This window comes from Canis lupus, chromosome 20 (assembly GCF_011100685.1).
Source record: "Canis lupus familiaris isolate Mischka breed German Shepherd chromosome 20, alternate assembly UU_Cfam_GSD_1.0, whole genome shotgun sequence".
Lineage (NCBI taxonomy): Eukaryota > Metazoa > Chordata > Mammalia > Carnivora > Canidae > Canis > Canis lupus.
The window spans coordinates 55576453-55591144 of record NC_049241.1 but is presented as its reverse complement, the minus strand read 5'-3'; the positions used below and the strand labels follow the sequence as shown (position 1 = coordinate 55591144).

General features: G+C 60.9%; 2 protein-coding genes across 2 annotated transcripts; both read right to left on the bottom strand.

The window, feature by feature from the left end:
- Nucleotides 1–2942: 2942 nt before the first annotated feature.
- On the bottom strand, nucleotides 2943–10749 carry PLIN5 (perilipin 5). The gene is made up of 8 exons (XM_038567721.1): nucleotides 10665–10749; nucleotides 9160–9235; nucleotides 8453–8648; nucleotides 7631–7710; nucleotides 7082–7262; nucleotides 5526–5725; nucleotides 4161–4280; nucleotides 2943–3962 (listed from the first exon to the last, which is right to left on the bottom strand). Exons 2-8 carry the CDS (start codon nucleotides 9217–9219, stop codon nucleotides 3432–3434), a joined length of 1368 nt encoding a protein of 455 aa, XP_038423649.1. The 5' UTR covers nucleotides 9220–9235; nucleotides 10665–10749; the 3' UTR covers nucleotides 2943–3431.
- Nucleotides 10750–11531: 782 nt separating this feature from the next.
- LRG1 (leucine rich alpha-2-glycoprotein 1) lies at nucleotides 11532–14182 on the bottom strand. The gene is made up of 2 exons (XM_038567720.1): nucleotides 14024–14182; nucleotides 11532–13244 (listed from the first exon to the last, which is right to left on the bottom strand). Exons 1-2 carry the CDS (start codon nucleotides 14074–14076, stop codon nucleotides 12233–12235), a joined length of 1065 nt encoding a protein of 354 aa, XP_038423648.1. The 5' UTR covers nucleotides 14077–14182; the 3' UTR covers nucleotides 11532–12232.
- Between the last annotated feature and the right edge of the window lie 510 nt (nucleotides 14183–14692).

Below are 14692 nucleotides of genomic sequence, written 5' to 3'. Positions count from 1 at the left end.
TGGGCGGTCACGTGCAGCCGGCCCGGCCCAGCGTGGGCCCTGGGCCCAGCACCTTTCCCCCGCTAAGAGCACCAGGCGGCCTCTGCCCACAGCTCCCACCCCCACCAGGCTGAGGGTTCTTGGGCCATCCCACGTCCCCAAGGCCCTGCCTGCGTGCTCACACGGCCTCCTGCTTCCACCCAGGAAGTACAGTTCAGATCTCTGTTCTGCTGAGACGCCTCAGCCACTTGCCACCCTTGGGCCTCGATTTACCTTCCGGGCTCCTCACTATGGCCCACGAGGTCCCGCTTTCTCTTTGTCCTCACCTCCTGCAGCTCTCTCCCCTTCGTGCATTCTTCTGCAACACATGGGGCACCTTGCTTTTGCCCCAACACACCAGGTGTGGTGCTGCCCCAGGACCTTTGCACATGCTGGAGGGCCCTTCCCCACAGCGCACAGTGCCCTCCCTCCCCTCCCTCAGGCCTGTTTTGTTCCCAGCTTGTCTTCTGCAATCGAACTGTTCCTGGCACACGCCCTGCATTTAATAAACGTTTGGCCAAATGGGCCAACTCGCAGGATAGTTCTGAGTGTGAAACGTGGTCAAGCATGTGACCTGTTCACCCCAGTGCCTGGTACCCAGCAGAGGTACTCAACCAACATTAACTTAGCCTTGTCCAGGCAGAAAGGGAGAAGCAGGATCCCTCCTGAGTGGGAAGGGGACGCGTCACTCTCCAGCAGGGACTACTTCCCTTGATCAAATAGATGGAAACACGGTGTCTAAAGAGCCAGGGGATCCTGGAAGTGAGATGCAGGCCTGGTGCGCTGGGGACAGCCCAGAGCGACTTCCTGGAGGAGGCATCCCATGCCTGAGGCCACAGAGCCAGAGAGTGGCAGAGACAGGATTCGAACCCAGCCCCAGGGCGTTTGCAGAGTGGGCCGTCTGTGGGCAGATGCACAGGCCAGCCGTCCCCGTGCTAGGTGTCCCCTGCCCACTCCTGGGGTGGAGATCCCAGCTGCGTGCTGGGGGGTTGGGGGGCAGACCCCGTGGGTGGCCCTGGGCACCGAGCGGGGAGGAGGGGGGTCTGGACATGGCCCAATGAGCCCTAGGTCATCTCCTTGGAGCCTCCGCTGTGTTTGCCAAACACATGGGGAACAAACTGCAGATGTCCCCCAATCCTGTCCTTCCTGCCAATGCTTCCTAAAGGTGGTGGGGGGGGCACTGGGTGTGCCCTCCTCTGCCCACTGGGCTGCCACAGCCCAGGGAGGGCGGAGAAGCCCAGCAAAGTCGGTAAAAGTGATCGTCAACACGAGCATCAGGACCCACCCTCCTCTGCCCACAGCTTTTGGGGCTCCCATCTCCCCGGATGAGACCGAGTCCTCCTCACGACCCTGGCCCCCTGTCACCTCCCTGTCATCCCCTCCTTCCTCTATCGCCTCAACTCACCCTGCTCCAGACACACGGGCCTCCTTGCTCTTCCCCCAACAACCCAGTCCCGGTGCTGCCCCAGGGCCTTTGCACGGGCTGCACCTGCCCAGAATCCTCATTGGCCTTCGCTTATATGTCACCTCCTCCAAGAGGTCTTCTTAGACCCGCTCCCCCAATTTAAAAATATACACCCCTCTCCCTGCCCTCACACGCCTCCTGTCCTCTGTCCTTTGCATGTTCTTTGTCATCTATTAAAACTAAGGCAAGGGATCCCTGGGTGGCGCAGCGGTTTGGCGCCTGCCTTTGGCCCAGGGCGCGATCCTGGAGACCTGGGATCGAATCCCGCGTCGGGCTCCTGGTGCATAGAGCCTGTTTCTCCCTCTGCCTGTGTCTCTGCCTCTCTCTCTCTCTCTGTGTGACTATCATAAATAAATTAAAAAAAAAAACTAAGGCAAATCATGTATGTATTTGTCCTATTTGTCGCCTCTCAGCTGCACTATCAGGGCCCAGAAGGCAGGGTTTTTACCTGGTTCGCTGCCCTCCTGGCACACAGCAGGTGCCCAACAGGATGTGTTGAGCGAACAAATGAATGAGTGAATGGCGGCTCCCGAGCGCCAAGCACGTCCTGGGACCGAGCACGGCCGCCGCACAGAGGGAAACCGCTGGGGTGAGGGAAGGCTTCCTGGAGGAGGTGGCATTGGGGCTGGGGCTTGAGGATGGACGGGATGTGTCCATGAGATGGGTGGTGGGGTGGGAGGGCACTGCAGGCACGGCCGGGGCGAAGGCCCCTAGGTGGGGAGGTGTGCACAGTCCGGTGGGACTCCAGCAGCATCTCTGGAGGGACCAGAAGTTCTCAGCTGCCCCGGCGAGGAGTTTGGATGTTTGGTCTGAGGGCAAGTGGGACCGCCACGGCGGTCCCTGAGCAGGGGCGGGGAGGGGAAGCTGCTAGGGGGCGGTAGTTCAGCCTCCCGGCACTGCCCCTGGGCCAGGTCCTAGGGAAGCCAGGGGCCACCCTGACCTCACCACGTTACACTGTGCTTTCCTAACACCCCACCCGGCCACAGGGGAGTCTGAGCGGCGGCCAAGAATTCAGTCAAAGGACGGGAGGGCCCCCCCAGAGACTGGCCCGTGGCCCTTCCCCTACCTCTGTGTGCCCCCATCCTGGCCAGTGCAGCTGGAGGACTCACAGCAGGATCAGCCCCTGCGGGTCCAGGGTGGTTGGCATGGGAGGGGCTGCTCCATCTGACTACTTCTTCCCTCAGATTCTGTTCTCCAGTTTCCGAGAAATTCATTTATACTAAAGTGTGAACAGCTTCCATCCCAGGAAGCTACACCCACGTGCCTAACCCAGGTGGGGAGGGCGCTAGTGGAGGGTGGGGGGGACTCCAGACAGGCTGGCAGGCTGGCCAGAGAGGCATTTTCACTGCTTTCGAATCTTGAACCTTGGCTTGTGCCACACAGTCCCACACCTGAGCAACTGCACACCCGGCACCCTGCAGCTAAGACCCACCCCAGGCCTGAACAGAGGCCATAGGCCTTTGGACAACACAAAGCACCTTTATTCTAGAGCACGAACCCCAAAGGGCAAAGCAAGTGGATGTGCAGGTCCGGCTGATACAGCTGCATATCCTTGGGGACCCTGAGTCCAGGATGTACAAGGTGGCGGGGGAGTGGGGGGTGCTCACGTTTCAAAACCCCAGAGGCCACTGGGCAAAACATGTGCTTCTGCGGGTTTTGATGTGTTTCTTGGGGTGCAGGGATGGGGGCCGCAGTCAGCTGAACCCAGCTGGGGCTAGTGGGACCTGAACTGGATTCCAGTCCTCATTGTCCCGGGAAGGACTGGGGAGAGTCTGAGAGCAGTGAAGCGGGTCTGGGATTCTGAATTCAGCTCCCCCCACCCCCAGCCCTGTCCCCCGGGCGAGGTCACCGCGTGGGCTGTCAGCGCGCACACGCGGCCACGAGGGGGCAGCAGGGATCCCGGGACACTGGCCCTCGTGGCCTCTGCTGCCCCGCTGGCCCCACATGGTCAGAAGTCCAGCTCTGGCATCAGGGTGTGCTTGGGGCGGCCGGGGGGCGGGGGCTCCTCCTGGGGAACGTCCTCCGGGGGGGCCGGCCCGTCCCCGTGCTGGGCCTCCCAGGCCCTCTGCTGCGCCGGCCAGTCCAGGTGAGCCCAGCGGGGGTCAGGGCCCCCCACCACCTCGTCCACCAGGGCCTCCAGGTCAGGCGGGGGCGCGGGCCGCTCCACGAGGATGGGCGCGAAGGGCCCCACCAGCCAGGGGAGCGGCACGGCCTGCAGCACCAGCTCCAGCAGCTCGTCCACGCAGGCGTGCGCCCGGGCCACGCTGCCTCGGCCCTCAGCCAGGGCGGCGGCCGGCACGTCCCCGAAGCAGCGGGCGTCGGCGAAGGCGGACTGCAGGGCGTCCACGCTGCGCCGCACCTCGGCCACCTTGTCCTGGGCGCCCCGGGGCAGGCCCCGCACACTGGTCTCCAGCGCGTCCACCGTTCCCTGCAGCTCCCTCATCAGGCTGCGGGACAGCACCAGCGTCTCCAGCTCCGCCTGTGGCAGAGGGGAGGGGCCTCAGTGTCCCAGACCGGCGCCCTGCCTGCCTCAGTCTCCCCATGGATGCTCCCAACAGCTGGCCTCAGCACTTGGTTTGAGACAGCTGGAGCCCGGCCCCTGGCAACCCTGGGCAGATCCAGAAGGCACCCCACCCCCCCCACATCCCCCTTGGTCACCCTCTCCCCGCCACCCTACCTGGCTGCGGCGGCGGCGGCCGTTCTCTGGGGAGTGCTGGTTCCAGTCCTCCCAAAGCTCGTGCACCTTCCCAGGGCGGGCCGGGGCCGTGGGGGTCGCCCCACACTGCATGAGGTTGATCTGAGGGGACGGAGGCAGTGGTAGTTAGAGCTGGAGGATTTGGGGGCTCGGGGGTGGGGGGCCCAGCACTCTAGCCTGGATCTGGTCTTGATGAACGTCTAGAGAGCATCTTCTTCCCTGCAGCCTTCCCCGCCTACTGATCTAGCCTGGCCCACCAGCCCGGTCTCTCCTCTGTTCTTGGCCAGACCCTGCGCCCCGTGGTTCCCCTGAAGCTCAGACTCACTTTGGCCGTGCTGCTCCGTCTGCCAGGGACAGGTTTCCCTCCACCCCACGCCCCTGTCTGGCTCACTCCAGTTTAAGTTTCAGTGTAGATGCCTCCGCCTCCAGGAAGTCTTCCCTGCTCCCCTCCTGGCTGGGCAGATTCCACAGCACCTGCATGTTCTCCATCATGACCCTGGTCCCCCTACTGCGCTGTGAGTGTCCTGAGGGGGCCACTGCGCCCTCTTCGGTGCCCAGGACAAGGCAGGCATCAGAAGATAAATAGAAATAAATTGGAGTCCATCCGCGCTCCGGAAATAGGACTCAGCCTTAGAAGGGAGGGACATCCTGACACCTGCTACAACGTGGATGCACCTTGAGGACAGCGTGCCCGGTGACGTAAGCGGCCTCGGGTGCTCATCGGCGCGCTCTGGTGGCGGCTGCGGGGAGGGCAGAGCGGGGTCCCGGATGGAGCTGGGGGACCGGCTGGACCAGGCCGCAGGAAGAGGAAGGGGGGCTGTGGGCAGAGCTGCGGCACCCGCCGCTGTGCGGGGCGTGAGAGCGGAGGAGAGAGGGGAGTGGAGGGTTGCTCCCGGGCTTTGACCTGACCCCCCTGCAAGGACGGAGGCGAGACGCAGGAGGAGCAGGTCAGGGGCATCTGAACTCAGCAGTTCAAAGGGAGGGATGGACAGTGAGTGAGGGAATAGTCTAGAACCTACAGGCTGCGGAGGATTGGGATGGGTGGCAGGTGCGCGGGGGAAGCGGTGCTTTCTCTCCTGAGCTACCCTGTCTATAAATTCCAGGTCCTACATCTCCTTCGCCCGGAGACCCCCTCCTGTCTCCCCAGGCTGAGTCTTGACCCCCACCCTCGAGCTGCCCCAGCCCCATGTCCCCGCTCTGCCCCAGCCCTGAACACACGCGGCTGGAGGCAGCGGGGCCCGGCTGTGCCTCCCCGCTGCAGACCAGCTCAGGACCAGGTACGCAGCTGGCACTCAATCCATGCCTACTGGCCTGCGTCTCGGGGCGGGGGTGGACAGAGGCTCTCACCAGCTCCAGCGTCTCCTGCAGCTGGGCCAGTGTGTCCTGGGCGTGGTGTTTCTTCTGCCTCAGTTTCCCCAGGGAGTGTTCATAGGCCAGGTGGCGGAGCCGTGCTGACAGGGAGCCCAAACGCACAAAGTAGCCCTGATGTCTCCTCTGCTCCTCCACCGAGCCCACTTCTGGGCCCTCGGCCTCGGCTGCCAGGGCCGCTGGAGGATGGGACGGAGGAGAGGTCAGCGTGGTCGCCTCTGCACATCTGCTCACCCTCCTTCTGGGTTCACAAGCCCACGGGCTCCCAAATTTATCGTTTTCCTTTACTGCTATCAATTCGTTTAACCTTCCCCAGACCCTACGACATGGGCACTGCTATCAGCCCCATTTACAGGTGAGGAACACCGAGGCAGAGGGAGACGATGTGCAAGAGGCAGACCTGGGATTCCAGCCCAGGCACCCTTGACCCCTCTACTAAATGGTCTGTTAAGAATACACTTGGCGGGGCAGCCCCGGGGGCTCAGCGGTCTGCCTTCAGCCCAGGGCGTGATCCTGGAGTCCCAGGTTCGAGTCCTGCGTCGGGCTCCCTGCGTGGAGACTGCTTCTCCCTCTCCCTCTGCCTATGTCTCTGCCTCTCTGTGTCTCCGATGAATAAATAAATAAAATCCTTTTTTTTTAAAGATTATTTATTTATTTATTTATTTATTATGAGAGACACAGAGAGAGGGGCAGAAACACAGGCAGAGGGAGAAGCAGGCTCCATGCAGGGAGCCTGACATGGGGCTCGATCCTGTGTCTTAGGATTAAGCCCTGGGCTGAAGGAGGTGCTAAACCACTGAGCCACCCAGGCTACCCTAAATAAAATCCTTAAAAAAGAAAAAAAAGGAATACACTTGACAAGTGTGTGGCACACAGTAGGTGTTTCATAAATGCCTCACAGCCTTTCTGCGGAGGAGGGAGTGCCTTGATGCGTCCCCCAAGTGCCATAAGGCAGGGGGGTTGAGAAGTCAGATCATCTCCAGGGTCAGGCAAGATGTAGAAAGCTGGAGAATGGTGTGTTTGGGTTTTTTTTTAATAAGATTTTATTTTTTAAGTAATCTCTACCCCCAACGCGGGACTCAAACTCACAGCCCCAAGATCAAGAGTGGCCCACCCCACAGACTGAGCCGGCCAGGCGCCCCAGGAGAGAGCAGATGCCTTTCAGCTCGAGTGTTTCAGGCTGGAGGACAGGCCGCAGCTCGGGATCGGGAGGGCGCGATCTCATTGTTAGATGCACGGGATGAGTTAGAGCACTCTAGGCCCTGCCTAGGCAGCGCTGCAAGCAGGAGGGCCGCCAGTTCGAGGCTGTGGCCCTCACCTGCGTAAGCCCCGTGCCCGCTCCGGGTCTGCGTGGTCTGATTTCTAGGAGGATGCGGGTCGGGGGCTGCAGGGGTGGATGGGACGTCAGGGCTGGGCTCCCCGCCCTGTGACCCACTGGAGTCCCTGCAAAGTGCTGGAGCTATGTGGCCCGTGACCTCCGGGCATGCGGGCTGGGCAGAGGGACTGGGGAGCAGTGGGGGGGGGGGCAGCCTCACCCAGCTCGTCCTCAGTCATGGGCAGGAAGTGGTCCACCAGCTCCTCTGACTTGCCCAGCACAACGTCCACGGCGTGGCTCATGGAGCGCTTCAGGTCTATACTCCAGCGGCGGCCCTGCCGCGCCAGGCCCACCACGCCCGTCACGCCGCTGGCCACCGTGTCCTTGGCCGAGGTCACCACCTGGTGGGAGGGGGCCCCCTCCAGGTTCTGGCTCCCTTCTCTTACCCAGCTCCTCAAGGCTGGGTGTCAGGGGTCCCTGGCCCTTCCTGACGCAGGACCTCAATTTCCCTTCTGTAAAATGAGGGGAAATAGAGGTTCTCCCTCCTGGGGTTGTTGAGGGGATTATGGGCACCCACTGCCACATCTTCAGTGCTCGGTCAGCTCGGCGGGGGCTGATCATTGTAACTTGGCCAGTGTTGAGTAGGCCCCAAACCCGACTCAACCCCAGTGTGGTGGGCCCAGGTCCTGGGCTGGTCCCTGAGGAGGCTGCGCTGCTCCCTCCCACCGCCACCCCTCTCTGGCTCCCACCGTAGGGGTCCCCACCCTACCGTGTCCGAAGGTTGCTGGAGAAAAGGCAGCTTCTCCAGCTTGTCCAGCCCCCTGCAGGCGAGATTGTTCACTGTGGCCACTGGAGGGGAGAGGCAGGGAGTGAGGGCAAGGGAGGCAGGGAGGATGGAGGGAGGCGCGGGGGGTGGGGGGGTCCCTGAGGGTGTGGGGGGAGACACAAGGCTGGGCCCCACACCCCCTGCCCTCCTGGCCTCAGCCCTGCCACCTGGCTGCTGCCAGCGCCAAGGTGACTCCTGCCCCGTGCCGGCTGGGAGGGCCCAGCGGGCAGGCTCAAGGTCACGCAAACTGGCTGAGAAGGAGGCGGGGTAGGTGGGGAGGCCCAGGGCTGGGATGGGACCTCGGTCCACCAGAAGCCAGGGGTCTTTCCACCCCACCCCCACCCCTCTGTCAGGTTGGGGCCCTCAGCTGGCACAGGTGCCTGGGGAGATGTGGGGCTCAGGTCGCCGTGGGGGCAATGACAGAGAGACAGATGGGGGAGGGAGGTGGACAGGAAGGAACCAGAGGTTCGCCAGGCCGCTGGATGAGGAACGACCTCCACAAACGGCTAAGGGTGGAGGTCCGGGAGATGAAACCGGAGAGGGATGGTGGGGCTGGGGTGTAGGTAGAATGGGGGATGGGGGGGCAGGGAATGGGAGATGGTGCTGGTGGGATGAGGGAGGACCAGACGGGTGGATGGGGTACAGGCAGGTGCACGGACTAAAGGCATCCACATGGGTGGGACTGCGGGGCTCCCACCTCAGCAGGTGCACTCCAGAGCATGGGGGGGGCAGCGGGGCAGGACCCAGGGGTCGGGGGGTGCTCACGCTGGGGCTGCAGGTGGCTGAGCAGCGGCTGGGCGTGGTCCAGGGCCCGGGTGGTGAGGCCGCACACGCAGTGCTCGGCCAGGCGGCAGGCGGAGCCCAGCAGCGGGTGCCTGTCCTTAGCAGCACTGTAAGCATCCAAGACGGCGGTGCACGTGGTCCTGACCAGGGGCAGGGCCACCACGCGCTGTACCGCGTTCTGCGGGGAGGTGGGGGCATCAGAGGGGTCCCCCGAGAGTGTGGGGAGCTCCGCTGCACCTCTGTCCTGCTTCCCTGCCCCGGGCCAGGATGAGGGGTGGGCGGGAGGGTTGAGGGACTGCAGGCTTAACTTGGGGCTTCGGCCTTCCCATCTGTAAAATGGGTTTCTAGGGCTGGGTGAGTCGTGGAGCCCACATGCGTGAAGTGCGGGGAGCAGGGACTGATGCAGACATGTGGCGTGATTGCTGTCCTTTATGCTGCTGCCGTGGAGGGCGCCGAGGTGCTGGACACGGGACGGGTAGCCGCAGAGACCCAGAGGTGGAGGTGTGCGGGGGGTGGGGGGGTGGGGGGAGATGCTCCCCGCCCCGGGGCATCACTGTGCAGCTCTGAGCCCCCTCCATGGTCCAGCGAGGATAGGAAGGGGCGGGGGTACCTGGTCTGAAACTGTCCCAGAAGCGATATCCCCGCCCCCCTTCCCTGTGCCCCTGCTCTGCTGGGGGGCAGCCCCTCACCTGCTGGTCCTGCTCACACAAGCTGGTTGTGGGGGGCTGAGCAGCCTCGTGGTCTGACATGCCTGCTGCAAACACCCTGCAGGGCAGGACAGGGTGAGAGGGACCTCTCCGCACCAGCCCTCCTGGGTCCCACCTAGGCCTTGGGGTCTGTCCTGCTGGGCTTGGGCAGGTACTCTTCTCTCTTGGGACCTCAGTTGTTTTTTTTGTTTGTTTGTTTGGTTGGGTTTTTTTTTTTTTTAAGATGTTATTTATTTATGATAGACATAGAGAGAGAGAGAGGCAGAGACACAGGCAGAGGGAGAAGCAGGCTCCATGCCAGGAGCCCGACGTGGGATTCGATCCCGAGGCTCCAGGATCGTGCCCTGGGCCAAAGGCAGGTGCTAAACCGCTGCGCCACCCAGGGATCCCCGGGACCTCGTTTTTGGTAATGATAGGAGCAGCTGGGTGGTTCAGTCGGTTGAGTGTCTGACTCTGGGTTTGGCTCAGGTCATGACCTCAGGGTCTTTTTTCTTTTTTTTAAGATTTTATTTATTTATTCATGAGGGACAGAGAGGCAGGGACACAGGCAGAGGGAGAAGCAGGCTCCTCGCAGGAAGCCTGATGTGGGACTTGACCCCCAGACCGGGATCACGCCCTGAGCCAAAGGCAGATGCTCAACCGCTGAGCCACCCAGGGGTCCCGATCTCAGCAGGGTCTCGAGATGGAAGCCCATGTTGTGCTCCGCGCGCAGGGGGGCATCTGCTTGAGGATCCTCTCCCTCTCCCTCTGCCTCTCCCTGGCTTGTGCATACTCTGTCTCTCAAATAAATAAATCTTTTTTTTTCAAATAAATAAATCTTAAAAAAAATAGGATGATGATAATACCTACCTCCCAGCATCGCGAGGGACATGGACAATGTATGCACAGGCTCTGTACACAGTAGGTGCACACTAGAGAGCTCTGCAAGGTGGGGATATTGTAGTGATTCAAAGCATGGACTCTGGAGATGGAAAGACCTGGGTTCAAATCCTGCCATTACCTGCTGTGTGACTTTTGGCAAATGCCTTCACCTCTCTGAGCTGTTTCCTCTTCTGCAAAGGAGGGGAGGTCCCTGCTGCCCCTGCCCAGCCCCCAACTCATCCTTCCCCAACAAACTGCACAAGCAGCTCCCGGCAGGGGTGGAAGTGGAAGCTGCTGATTCCCAATAAACGCACTTCCTGACAGGGAAACCGAGGCAGCCGTGGCGATTCCAAGGCCACTCATGTAAGCAGACTCAGGGTGGGGAGTTCGAGCTGAGACTCCCCGCTCCCTCGCAGTTCTTTCCCCATCCTCACCCTGCGCCCTCGGAGCCCTGGTCCCCGCCCAACTGGGTCCCCAGCTTCAGCCAACTGGGCCAAGGGTCTCGGCCACCTGCTCCGGCCCGTCATCCCCCTCCCCTCTCACACCGCTGGATCCCCTCCTGCCCACCTGATCCGGAGCCCCCAGCCCTGCGGGGCTCTCCCGGACGCCCTCCGCAGGGCACTCACCTGGGCGCGCGCAGCCCCTGCCCCCAGCACCGCGACGGACCCCGGACTCGGGCTCCAGGCTCCGCCCACCGCCGGCCCCCCTTATAGCAGCCGGGGGGGGCGGGGCCTCGGGTACTGACCAATGGGGAGGGGCTGCGCGGAGGCGTGTCCCCGGGGGCGGGGCTCCAAGCCCACCCTCCCCACCCGCGCGCCTCTCCGGGGCTCGCGGGGGCGCTCCGCGGTTGTCATAGTAACTTGCGGACGCCGGATGCCCCAGGATTGAGCTACTCCCGTTGGCCGGATCTGACCACCTGTCACCCTGCTGTCATCGCGGAGACGGTAGAGGACAATCACTGCCCCCACGACTTCGGGCCGAGGCGTGACCTTGGGCAAGTCCTCAAGGTCTTTCTTGTTGTTTTAAAATATCTGTCCTTTAACTCGGCCAGGATTCTGGCTGGCCCATGCCCTTGGATCCCCATTTTGCAGATGAGCAGACTGAGGGATCTGATTCAAACCCGGCTCTGCCAGACTCCAGGCCCCTCCCTGGCTTTCATCATCGTGGAATGACCACCATCGTGGGCATGACCATTCTTCCAGGGAGCATGTCCCCAAACACCAGGGTTCCCCCCCAAATCGGACTCTGGCTCCCAGCATGCCCAGCCCTGTGTCCACAGGTGGCTCAAGGTTCCGAGTTGGAAGAACACAGGCTCCAGGCCTCTGCCCATGCCTTGAGCTCCACCCAACCTGCCCAGGCCTGCCCTGGGTGGCTATCCCCCTGGGTTGTCATGGGCCAGCATGACAAATTGTTTGGAGACCTGAAGCAATCTGGTTTAATTTAAACCTTCCCCAGGACACAAGCTCTGGCAGGAATCCACCGGTAAAATGACACTCTGGGCAATGGTCAGAGTTTTATTTCCAGTTAAGTCCTGGATGGGGGGAGGGGGAGGAGAAGCCGAGGGCCATCAGATCCCAACTGTTATCCCTTTGGAAGCTCACGTCCTACACCCCAGACCCTGGATCAGGCCTCTTCTTTCCTTCTCCTTCCTCCGGAGGACTAAGAAGAGAACCTGGGAGATGCTGGGAACACAGTGAATTCCAATAGTCCAATCCCATTCCACACTTATTAACCCCTCAGGTCCGTCTCCAAACTGAGAGATGCTGGCTACCAGGGAACCCAGTCCCAGTCCCTGCATTTGGAGAGCCCCCTGAAGTGGGGGAGCAGAGCCAGATAGAGACAACCCAGAGTGGCCAGGGCTGGGCCAGCGGGAGGCCGAGCAGGCTGAGGGAGCCTGGAGACCAGGAGATCTGGAAAATAGGGAGACATTCTTTTTTTTTTTTTTTTTAAGTAGGCTCCATGCCCAGTGTGGGGCCCTGAGATGAAGAGTTGCATGCCCTACCGGCTAAGCCAGCCAGGTGCCCCCAGGGAAAGATTCTTGGAAGAGGGTACAAGGAGGCCAGAGAGCCCACGGTGTGTTTTAGGAAGCGTGAGCCAAGCCAGCCCCGGCAGCTCCGGAAAGCTGAAGGTGAATGATTTGCCAAGGAGCATGCAGCGTCCTGCCAGGCCCGTCTCCCCACCGCAGCCCCAGGCCTCAGTGTGACTCGGCTGCTTCTAGGAGCGTCTGGCCCTTCAAGGCTTCGGGCCGAGCGCAGCGGGTGTCGTTCCTGGAGAACATCTTGTCTTTATTGGCCACAAGCCACCGATAGAGGTCGTCCAGGTTGTGATCACAGATCCAGGGGTTACCAGAGATGTCAAAGCCGTCCTCCATGTCCCGGGTGGGCTGCCCCAGGGATGTCCAGAGCCCCTTGGGCACGCTGGTGAGCGAGTTGTTGGAGAGGTCAAGCATGTCCAGCTGCTGCAGACCTCGGAAGGCACCGGCCGCCACCGCGGCCAACTTGTTGTCGCTCAGGAAAAGGTAGCGCAGGCCTGGCTGGGGTGCCAGGAGCCCCTCTTCAAGCACTTGCAACCTGTTGCCCTCCAGATGCAGCCTTTCCAACTGCAGGGGGCCCCTCAGGAGGTCCAGGGGCAGAGTCTTCAACTGGTTATTACTGAGGTCAAGGATGCGCAGGGCGGTGACGTTGGCCAGCAGCCCAGGGGGCAGTGTCTGGAGGTGGTTCCCGGACAGGTCCAGATGCCCCAGGGCTTTCAGCCCGCACAGCCACGAGGGCTCCAGGACTTCCAGCCGGTTTTCCTTCAGCACCAGGGTGTGGAGAGCAGCCGAGACCCGGAACAGGCCGGGGGGCAGCTGGGTCAGGGCATTGCGGGTCAGGTCGAGCACTTTCAGCAGAGGCACCGGCAGCAAGAGCTTGGGCGAGAGGCTCTCCAGCTGGTTGGTGGAGAGGTGCAACTCCTGGAGGTTAGAGACGCCCTGGAGGGTGTCAGGCCGCAGCTGGGTGAGGTTGAAGAACTCCACCACCAGGTGGACGGTGTCGGAAGGGAAGTGGTGAGGGAGTTTGGCAGGTGGGTGGCAGGAGACGGAGCTGCCGTTGCTGGACGGGAACACCAGGCAGGTGTCACGGTCCGGGGTGACCCCCTGGGCTGAGGCCACGGAAAACAGCAGCAGGAGCAGTGTTTTGGAAAGATGGGAGCTCAGACCTCCCGGGCTGTAGACAGTGACAGAAGAGACACCTAGTTCGATGAAAGCATCCCAAGAATCCGCTATTTCTTGTCTCCACTTCCCCCATCTTGGACCATGCCACCTCCTTGCTCCCCTCGACTAGGGCATCACCTCCTGCTCCTCCCCTGGCCTGCCCCTCATGCCTCCCCCAACTGCCAGAAGTAGCTGCTATTCCCCAGAGCAGTCTAACTCTGAAAACGGAGTTTCTCAGTCAGACCCATAACTGCTACCCTTCTTCATTGGCAGCTCAGCTCCATTGGGCTGTTAATTATTTGCAGTCTCATTTGCTAATTTCTTCTGCTCTAGCTTGTTTTCTGGGTCATTTTCTATCTCCCTGGCTCCATATTTTGAAGGCAGAGCCAGCGAACTCCTACTTAGCCTGCAAAGCCCCAGCTCCAATGCTTCCTTTTCCATGAAGGTTTCTCTGACTTTCCCAAGGTTCCCCCTATGGGGTCCGTCTCTTTCTGTCTGGCCCTGAACCAGCAAGGTTATATTTCTGTGGCCTGTTCCATCTTGCTCCAAAATGCTTGGAACAATCCAGGACTCAGAAAGGAACTCTAAACATGAAAAGTGTATTCTGCTTTGTGCAGATCTGGGGCAGGCTTTTGGCCTTGGGATGGAGTGGTTTGCAGTTGGCACCATAATCCTCGGAGGGCTGGGGCTTCTGCGCTTCTTGGTCTGCCCAGCAGGCCTCTGATGGGGTGTTGGTCGGACAGTGCTGGGGTCTTCTACCTCTCTGTCTGGCCTGGGGTGGGGGAGACTCACCTCTGGCTTCGCTCTGGGCTCCAAGGGGACATAATGGCCTCTCTCTTTTCCATCTGTGTTCCCTTGGCCCGGTGAGGTAGCCTTATACCCTTGGACCGAGGACAAGGCCGCCAACCACAGGGAAGTCCTTACCCACATCCTGTTCCCGTTAGTGACTGGACCTGAGCCAGGCAGGGGAAACAGAGTCGTCAAAATTGCAAAACTGCTTCCTGGCAGTGGGAGGGCAGCAGGGAGTTGCCTGCCCCTTCTTTCCCTGCTTCTACCCAGTTTTTCATTTCCCTGAATCCTGCTTTTGGAGTGTGGGCACCCAAGAGTCTCTGGGGCTGAATCCCCGCTTCCTCCAGTCCAGGAATCAGAGGTTGGGTTCACAAGGCACCATTTTTAGAGGACAGCTCTTTAAGCAAGAGATACTCTTTGCACTAAATTTGAGCAACCAGGAAGCTCAATGAAGAGAACAAAAAGCATTTGTGTTGAATTTATGACATGTTGTTGGCCTTTTTAAAAAATGAAATAATTTCTAAAAATTAGATTTCAAAAGTAAGCAATGCCAAAAGCCTCCACAATCTTTGAACAATGGCCTGGGAGGTACTGAACCTGGCTCTGGCTCCCAGCTCCGCTAGGAATGGCTTTATTTTGTGATCTTGGGCAAGTGGCTTCAGTTTTCTTGGC

Excerpts from the sequence above, each read along its gene's own strand:
- PLIN5 (XM_038567721.1), bottom strand. The coding sequence starts at position 9,219 with ATGTCAGACCACGAGGCTGCTCAGCCCCCCACAACCAGCTTGTGTGAG. Across the intron at positions 8,649-9,159 it reads TGTGTGAGCAGGACCAGCAG|AACGCGGTACAGCGCGTGGT; the intron begins GTGAGGGGCTGC and ends ACCTCCCCGCAG. Across the intron at positions 3,963-4,160 it reads GCCGCCGCCGCCGCAGCCAG|GCGGAGCTGGAGACGCTGGT; the intron begins GTAGGGTGGCGG and ends CCTCTGCCACAG.
- LRG1 (XM_038567720.1), bottom strand. The coding sequence starts at position 14,076 with ATGGAAAAGAGAGAGGCCATTATGTCCCCTTGGAGCCCAGAGCGAAGC. Across the intron at positions 13,245-14,023 it reads AGCCCAGAGCGAAGCCAGAG|CCCGGGAGGTCTGAGCTCCC; the intron begins GTGAGTCTCCCC and ends CACTGTCTACAG.